General features: G+C 38.8%; 1 protein-coding gene and 1 long non-coding RNA gene across 7 annotated transcripts in view; one reads left to right on the plus strand and one right to left on the minus strand.

The window, feature by feature from the left end:
- The window catches only part of fbxw7 (F-box and WD repeat domain containing 7), a 110374-nt gene that overhangs the window by 47614 nt on the left and 53078 nt on the right, over positions 1-9682 (plus strand). The window contains exon 1 of one of the 6 annotated variants that reach the window (XM_032528397.1): positions 3714-4113. The exons of the other annotated variants lie outside the window; for them this stretch is intronic. Within the exon in view, the coding sequence (XP_032384288.1) occupies positions 3898-4113 (216 nt within the window). The 5' untranslated portion in view covers positions 3714-3897. Of the gene's footprint in view, positions 1-3713; positions 4114-9682 lie in introns of those variants that run through there. 6 annotated transcript variants of the gene reach the window in all.
- Positions 1-9682, minus strand: part of LOC116697095 (uncharacterized) — a 15624-nt gene that overhangs the window by 5315 nt on the left and 627 nt on the right. The window lies entirely within an intron of this gene.

Below are 9682 nucleotides of genomic sequence, written 5' to 3' on the forward strand. Positions count from 1 at the left end.
TTTTTTTTTTGTCAGCGGCTTTTTCTGCTTTAGAAGGCAACAACAAAGAAACATGGACCAAAAAGATTTGCCTGCATACAGTTACATTATTAACTTGCAGGTTGTCTGTGCAGTGACAAATCGTTTGACTGCAGTGGCGCGTTTGGGAGAGCCTTGTTAATCTGATCAAGTTTAATTGTGAATGCTGAAATTGTTATTGTATTGTGGACCTCTAAATTGCATTACAGGCTTAATGGTCTTAAGAAAAACACAATTCTTGCTATGTTCATAAGGTTCCAAGCACAAGTTGATTCTTAAAATGTCTTGTAAAAACCGGCATCTGACAGGATTTTGTTGTTTTGGGGGAGTTTGCAGTGCAGCACTGTTGTCCCAGTCTTTGACACCAGAGGGAGGCAGTGGTCTGAGAGTCATCATGTACATAAAATAATCTAACAATGCTTGTTGCAGCTGTCATCAGACTGCACTACAGGCTTTACACAGCTATGAACTGTAGCCTGACTCATATGGAGATTGTCCAGCAGTGCGTGAAAAAGAGTGAGCGTTTATGTGTTTGCTTTCTCTAGTAATGCCTCTGGTGTTTGGCAGAGGTTGTAGCTGCATTGCTTGCTGATGTAGAGACAATGTAGGTGTGAATAGCAATTTTCATGCTAGACACCTTCATTTAGACATATATCTACTATATCAATATTTCAATGTAATAAACCATGCCCCACTGCATTTTGGGTCGCACACTGCATCATTCATTACAGATTGCAGGACATGCACCTCAATGGTATTATCCGTTACTTAAATGAAAAGACTGATCACTGCCTGTCACCAGGGTGCAGTTGGAATATCATTTAGCGTTATTTCATCTTATTGAGAGAGGTTTTCTATTCACAAAGTGATCTCACACTCTCCAAAGCTGCAGTGATGGGGTATAAAGGAGATTGGCAGCACTGAACCAGCAGGAATACTGTTGAAGAATTTCAGTGCAGTTAATATGCAGCTGTAAAAACTTTACTGATACTAGTAAAAACTGAAACTGGCCCATGTTTTGCCAGTTTTATAGACACTGTTTGAACTACAAACAGTAACTATGAGAAGCAAAATGAACCAGTATGCAAACAGTCCTTTCTGTACTTGTCACATCTAAATGCAGTTTTGGTCCATTTGTCAAAAGGTTAGAGAGAACGTGGCTCCTTATTTGTTTTTGATTTGTTGCCTCAACAAAGAACAATAGATGCCATACTGGCAACGTTGCTTTTATTTTGTTTTACTTTTGATTCAATGTTAATAACTTTATACTACAAATGCAAGGTCTACAGTGCCCTTTGTTCCTCCCTTGCTGTTATCCGTGTGTCAAAATCCCTTTGCTAGGGGAAACAACAACAACAATCTCCGAGCTAGCAAGCTCACGTTACACACTGAATATGACATGTTTTGAGCAAAATCTGAATTGTGCATTTAGGCAGGTCTGCCTGGTTCTTTCAGTAAATGATTGTAAAGATTTAAAAAAAAAAATTTCACGGCATTTACTATCTAACTGGGATGTTTGGCGAGTGCCGCCTAAGACAGTTGTGATTGATTTAAAGAAATGGAAACAACGTAGAGCAATTCTTTTTTTCTTTTTTTTTTCATCCCAGAATGTAATCTGTGGTTTAGCCAAACCTTACTCCACAGCGCTGTAGAGAGAGGTCTGGTAAGACTACCTAGCATTTGCTAAATGATTAGAGTAGTTTTATTCCTGGTATTGATCCGCTTGTGTTTGGGTGATCTTAATTACTGTAAAACTCAATAGAGCTGCATGGGTCTCTTTACCCTTTGTAACGTCATAGTCCAGATCTTCTAAGATACTCACAACAGTGTCAGCCTTGTAATGGAAGGAGGTAACATAAGCTTAACAATGCAAAAAATTAGAGCCCCTAATTGTGGCAACTTTAGGAACTCCAGGAACTTTATCCCCCTTTTCCACCAGAGGTATATCAATAATAATAATAATAATATTAATAAAATAATAATATAATGTTCATCTTGGTCACGTGAAAGCAAACAGAAATACAGTCACATTTTTTAAAATAGCTTTACATGCTATTTTGTGCTTCATTTGAGGGAAAATGGCATAATAGATATTGATTAAGGAAAATGTTCTTGCAAGTTTTGCAAAGGCTCCAAGGGTAAATTTGCTTGCATGGCTGCAACAAATTACTTTGGGCCGATCATGTTGAAGCAGACTGGAACTGGAGTGTGTCTGTCACATAGCTTTATGACCTAAGATTAGTCCCAAAGCTCAAGTAACCTCTACAAAGCCTGAGGCAAGTCCGAGACAAGCAACCATCCACAAGTGCCTCATTGGTTATTTTACTATATTCCGCTCTTGTGGTAAAGAATGGTCACGTTACATTTCCGTTGTGCAAATAATCACTCCGTCTCCCATTCCCTTCTATTGAAGCCAGCGCTATGGACAAACTCAAGCATGCGTTTCCTACTTGATGTGATCTCCAGGACTCACAGATAAACATTGATACATTTACTGTATTTTTTGAATGTTTTATCACCATTTTAGTACATCCTCACAGTACCAGACTACAAATTGTAGCTCACATACACAAATTGTGGCCTATGAATGTTCGGATAGGCTGCGCTTTCTCATCAACAGCCTCTGGGGTTTGTTGAACATGCTCAATTGGCTGAACAGCTGCCGATTAGGCGCCAACTTGCTCCAATTGTGATGAACATCCAAAACGATGGGCGTTGGTCCTCCACAAACACTCAATGGTGTCCAATGGCCTGGTGTGTCCGAGTCCTCAGTCTACTCTGATAGATGCTTTGGCTCTGTAATCCTCCTCAAACAATGGTGGATGTGAGAATAGAAGAGAGGTTAAGCCCTTTAGGTCTTTCTGTTACCATGTGTTCAGACATTTAAATTTAAAGAGAAGGCGGTCTCTTGCCACTTCTGTAGATTTATACATATTCATCACAGATTGTCAGCTATTTTCAGCTGCATGTTCATTTTCTGTGGGAATTGGCATAAACAGCATATATAACTTTTCTCAGCTCCCTGCTGTTGTACCATTTGTCGTGTCTATATACACTGTACTTTTATACCTTCACCGCGTTAGTGCCTCTTTGTGTAGCAAGGCTTAAATGAAAAAAACAACAACACTTTAATAGACTTAAAAGTCCATCCCTCCTGACTCTTGGTCAAGTGAATCCTTGTTTAGGTGCATGTGTCACACATACTAACATTGTTGCATAACTAACCACTGTGTGATCGTCTCTTGAAATATCCTCCGCTTCTTTGCTGACATACATACACCTACTGACACACCTTGGTTCATGGAAGCGTCACACAAGGTTAGAATATGACATATCCTAGCTTGAACCTTTCAGTTGATTTTGACAAATCTGCTGTATGCTGACAGTTTTCATGGCGTAAAGATAACTGGGATCAGTAATGATGTAGCCCACTAAGTTGGGAGGACAAGAGGGGGGTCAGAGAATGACCACAATGAGGAAGCTCCACCGGACACGTGGGCTGCGTTGGCCGGCTGCTGGCACACATTCCACCAACCAAGGGGTCATGAGAGCAGATTCCACAGTGCCTGTCTGAGGGGGAGAGGCTGAGTTGGTCCATCCTCTTTTCAGGCCCTGACGGCAGCTGCTCCGCCTGGCTTGGGTGCAACAGTGACCTCACACCCCAGAGATATTTTTAAGGGTGCCAGTCAGCAGGGTGATGAGTTCTGAGTAGGTAGGTGAAGAGGCTCAGCGAGCACAGCATTGAGACGTCTGCACAATGGTTGTGAAGTCAAAGGAAGGTACTACATTCATGTAAGAAAAGTTATCTGCGTGCTATAATAGTCAGCCAGGTTTGGGAGCTCCTTCTGGGATATGATCCAGTAGACGGCCTGTTTTGCAATGCTGAGGCATTGCCCTATTCCCCGTTTCTCATCTGGTGCTCGGAGAAAGATGCCAAATGTTGCCTTTGGGAAAGAGAAAACTTCGTCCCACGTCCCGCTGGAGAACCAGCCACTCGACCGGGCTGACCCCAAGGAAGTTGCCAAGGAACCCCCTCAGAAAGTACTCAAGATATTTAGCATCAACATCATTGCTCAGAGTTTCTGTCGCAGGCGGGTGAGTATTGTACGTATTAGGTCATTTATACGGGTTGGGTTTGGTTGAGCCACAGAACACACAAATGTCAAAGGTGATCTCTCACCCCTCTCCCGTAGGTGGTTGTTTGTGCTGTTTAATCAAGGTGGAAAATCAAAATTGAAGCTGCTTGGCTACTTTTATTTCTTGTTTTGTCAGCACAATAAAACGTTCACTTTTACACGAGAGTTAATGAACCTTTTTCAGTTCTGCTGAATTTTTAAATCAGTCAAAACAATGTAAAGACACCCGCCAATAAACAAATTAGCAGAATATCTTCTTTTTTAATGATGCCATGTTTGAATTCAAGACTGAACTTAAGACACTCGTGATAACGTAAGATGTATTTGTCCTTTTGTCAGACATACTTCAGTCGTTTCCGCACGCCCACAGATACAAAGGTTTGCGTGCCACGGCTCCACCAATGGCAGAAGATGGGTACCTTAAAAAGGCCGTTGCCAATGAGCCTATTTTTAGGTCATATTTTTAGATGAAGATATATCGTGTGTGTGTGTGTGTGTGTGTGTGTGTGTGTGTGTGTGTGTGTGTGTGTGTGTGTGTGTGTGTGTGTGTGTGTGTGTGTGTGTGTGTGTGTGTGTGTGTGTGTGTGTGTGTGTGTGTGTGTGTGCAATAATTGGACAGACAATAGGAAAAATACATTCTTCAGTAACAATTTATGGAGTAATTTAAATTAAATAAGATTTGATTTTTATCATGTCAAGTAATTAATATCTAATAATCAGATCAATAAATAATTTGGTATAGGATTTCATTATACCAAAAATTGTTTGTCTTAATATGTATAACAAATTAAGTAAATAGCCTATATCTCTCTCATCCATAGTGGCCAGTGAAGGAGCTCTGACCGTTTGACGGGTTGTAATTTAACATAAATCACTTGTTTATGACAACTTTTTCCCATTGTTTTTGTTTTTTTTCTTTAGTGGGAGGTACTGTATGTTTTGTATTTATAATTTTATAAAAGAGCAAGTGTAAAGTTAAAGCATTTCCAAAACAGCAGTGCTTTTTAACTATGACATCAGACTTTAGACTCTTTGACAGCAAATTAGGTTGACAGTTAGGCGCTGTAACAGTAACACTACTTGCATTAAAAATGTCCTTTGACACTCTTGCTGAATTAATTTATCTTAGAAATGAATAAAATTAAACTCTGCTTTGCAAATTAACCCAGGGAAAGCGTTTTGAAATGTTTGAAACTCTCTAAATGACTCTAAGCTCTCCATGTTTTGTCACTGGCAGTATTAACATTCAAACATCAAGAGATTATAGCTAATCAAGACACAATCACATAATTGTTCAACACTTACATTTTTATTTGGTATTCATAAAATTTAGATTAAATAAACCTACATATACCAGATTTATTCAGACAAATTCAGAGAATTTCATAATCTTTAATTACATGTAGAGCTTATGTCACAGCCTAGTTTTTTTTGTAAATTGTAGGTCATTTAGAAAAAATACATTTTCTCAAGATGTAAAAAATAAATCCAACATACAAAAAATAAATAAACCCACATAGCTGCATTTTAACTCTTAAGTTACAGTGGTGCCGACAGTGTTTCCTTAATGTCATGAGAGATAGAAAGAGGAGTTAAAAATATCAACGTCTAGTCTGTTAGAAACAAATTGGAGATAGACGAGGTAGTGAGGACAAAGGTTTGGAAATATCTGACTAAAATAGAAATAAGGGTAGATGTCACGATGACAGGAGAGCGCAGCTTGTTCTTTTTTCCTTTCTTGGTTTTAATCTCCGATCAAAGCTAGCTGCTGTGTTGACCAGCTTTTTGAGACAAAGGGTCTGTTACAGTGATTTAGTTTTAATTAGTGCTGTTTATACAGTAGTTAAAAGGTAGGGTCAAAGGATAAGCTGAGACCCAGCCACGGGCTTAAAAACTGTCCAGTCAAATCTTTGTGGCGAGGCAGAGGGAGCCTGTGTTACACCTCCTTTGACATTAAGAAGTTATGTATCATCCCTGATTACATCGCCACATATAGTTTGTATTATTTTACATGTTGCAGTTATACCTTTAGTCTTTAGTTTAAGAACAAATACTTGCAATAATAAAGACATTCTCTCGCTCGCTCGGCTCGGCCTTATCTGTGCTTTAGCTGAGTTTCCAGCTAAAGCACAGATAAGGTAAAAAAGAAAAAGAAAAGATAGCCGAGACACTGACTCATTTTTCATACACTGAATTATGTTTCAAATGATAGGCTCCACATCTGTCAACCTGTTAACAAACTTTACATATAGTATTCGTGGGTACAGCACTAAAGAGATCCGTCTCCAGCTGGATAATATTTGGTTTGACTATCAAACAAGACCTGTTGATAGCATAGTGGCGATTATACCTTGAGTTGACTTATTAAACCCTGTCATATGTAGGCCAGTGGATTAGACTAAGGCATCTGTGTTGGTGCTCAGGAACTTTACTTTTGATCTTTTGCTTTTGTTTTAAAAAGGCCAGTATGTCAGGAAGCTCTAGACTGAAGAAAAGGAACTTTAGTTGGTTGTTTATGAAGTCTTTTTTTTGTTTGATGAACTTAATGGAAGGTCCCACAAGGCCAGATCATGTTTTTTTATTTTTATTATTTTTTTTGCTCCAAACAGAGCAGGAAGCCACGTAAGCTCTGTTGTGCGTGTGGCACCTGTCTCCAGTGAATGGCATAGCTGGGATTTCCTAGGGTCTCTGTGGTATGGTACCAACTTAAGTCGCTTGAAACTATGTCTTCAAAAGGAACCAACTACACTGTTAAATAGGAGAGGGAATCTCTGAGCACCTTTATATTCGATTCCGATTCAGAGGCCAACGATTCTAAACGGATTATCGAGCAGCCTGTACCTTGTTTTAAATGTACATGGAGATTTTTTAAAAACAGACAATTCCCAATTTTTTAATGTACATTTCCATGTGTGATTTAAAAAAATATATACATATAAATCTGAGTTTTTTAGATTTTGATATTTATTTGTCACACACAATTTTTAATGCTTTTTCTACTGTTTTTTTTTTATTTTGTAGTCATTCTACGCTTAAGCCTTAAACATGCTTGTGAAAGACACCCGCACAGTAATCTTCCATGTCAGAGGCTCAGTCATGTTTAAGGTGGAGAATTGGCTTCTTAGAACATGAAACATGAGGGGGCAGATGTAATGTGATAAAGAGAAAGCTTTATGTGTTTGCTTAAGTATTTGTGTGTTTCTTATTAGATCTGTGTGTGTGTGTGTGTGTGTGGTGTGTGTGTTGTGGTGTGGGTGTGTGTGTGTGTGGTGGTGTGGTGTGTGTGTGTTGTGTGGTGGTGGGTGTGTGTGTTGTGGGGTGTGTGTTTGTGTGTGTGTGTGTGTGTGTGTGTGGGTGTATAAAAAATGACAAAAAATGTTGACGGAAAAAAAAGTTTTATATATATATAAAACTTTTTTCGTTTTGTCATTTTTATTTTTTTCTGCACTCAACTAAGTTTTTGTCCATTATCCCATCTATCTGTTTTCCTGATTTGTACACGTCTGGAGAATAAATCCACCGATTTAAAATAATCGATTATTAACTTATCAGAATCGAGCATTGAATTGTTCTAGAGAGAATTACAATGCATCTAAGAATCAATTTTTTCCCACCCCTACTGTTAAATACAAATTATGTATGCTTCACCTGTCTATTTTTTAGCTTGTATTGTCTACTTTTTAATTCCGCCCCCATTAAAATATTCATTTTGACATGGACAAGGGAGCTTTCTATCAGGCAGTGTTGAGTCTGGTATCTATGTCTTGTATCATAAAGTGAGATCTACACCGAGCCTAAAACGTCTCCTACTGTATTGATAAAGATATTCCTAGGTTGAATTTCCAATTAAAACGTGACCAGGAGAAGCCACACTGTATTTCCGGGAGCCAGAATGGGCATCCAGCTGTTGTAGGAGATGGCGATCAAGATATAGAACATTAACAGCAGGACATTTTAGTTGTGGTATTGCTTTTCTCACCCACCACACCCTGTACTGCAGGCCTGTTGAGTAAGGTGATCTGGACTTGCCCATAGAAGCTATGTCTGTATCAACCTCTATCAGCAAGATGCATATGCTGTTTGAGCAGGTGTTGTGGGTGTGTGGCAACTTTCTTTAGCGAGTTTGAATTAGAGCCTCAGGGCTTCCTGTGGTTTTGTCCACAGACGCGTTATGTTGAGCCACACATCTAGTGTACTATTTTGTTTTTGTTTTTGCTCTGTTTATATAGTTTTTGCTTCATTTGTTGGCCTTTCTCAGTCTGTCACTTCACGACTGTGAGCTTTAGTTATATTGGTGGCCAAATGGTCTCTTCTCACATGCGTGTCCCCTGTTACTGCAGTTTCTACTCAACTGGTTAATTAAGGCAAAATTCCATTTGAAAAAAAAGAATCTGTGAGCTGAAAGCAGAGTGTAACAGTTAATTGTTTTTTGCATATTTTTCTTTAATTATGAATCATTGTGACTTCTATCACCATTTGAAAGCGCCATTTTTTTCACCATTTATTTCTGAGAACATGCCTGGATACACTGAGGACATTCGTATTCACTTTCAATTTGAGTTGTCTGTCCCTGTCCTTTACGTGACAACCCGGGTGACATGATACGGTTCCTGATCCTGCTACTACTGAGTCAGATGGTCTTAATAGCGGCTCAAGTGTTGGTTGTCTTTACTATTCATATCAAAACCAACTGTTTTCCATCAACAAAACCTTGACATTGCCTCACCTTATTGTTTTGTTTGGATTGGGCTTAGTTCATTTTAGCATCACAGTCATCACCCTGCTTTTGCTGCTGTTTTTTTGCTTTTGTCTCATAGTCTTAGTTGTTTTGCAGAAATGCCCCCTGTTGATACAACCTGTCACTGTTCTGTGATTGTAAGTACTGTACTGCAACAGAGTTGAGGAGCATGTCAAATTTAAATAACAAAACAGCGTTATTGTATCAGTAAAATGAGGAATTAATGTTAGCTGAAAAAACTATTTCACAGGCAGCACACATTTTAAAGGTTGATACCACGGGGAAACAGGAAAGCCACTGAGCTTAAAATGAAAACTAACCAGAGCAGGAACACGAACAGCAACCACCACAGGAAACTTAGATTAACTTAGAACAAGCACCTTATTAAAATACTAAGTCTCTTTACAACAGCAATGCATATTTTTATGTGCTCTTTATTAAGCACTATTAAATGTATGTATATTAATCTCTTTGTCTCAGTAACAGTCAATTTATTTTTAAACTACATCCCTCCCTCATTATTCATCAGCAGTCAGCGTTTCACTTCAGATAAGGTTGCTGCCCTGGAGGAGCAGCTGCCTTTACTAATGTTGGTCCCTGTAGATAAGTGTTGTAAAGACAGTAAGGCTCCCCTGACAGTATCATGCTGCTTGACAAACACCATCAGGCCTTTTAACTGTTTGCCCTGGTTTTCGGATAGCCAAATGTAGAATATCGAGTTTGAAAGCACAAGAATCTAATTGATCTTTTGATTATTTTTTATTTTTGTGATTTAAAAAAAAATGCTGAT

Source organism: Etheostoma spectabile, chromosome 2 (assembly GCF_008692095.1).
Source record: "Etheostoma spectabile isolate EspeVRDwgs_2016 chromosome 2, UIUC_Espe_1.0, whole genome shotgun sequence".
In the NCBI taxonomy this organism is placed as follows: Eukaryota; Metazoa; Chordata; class Actinopteri; order Perciformes; family Percidae; genus Etheostoma; species Etheostoma spectabile.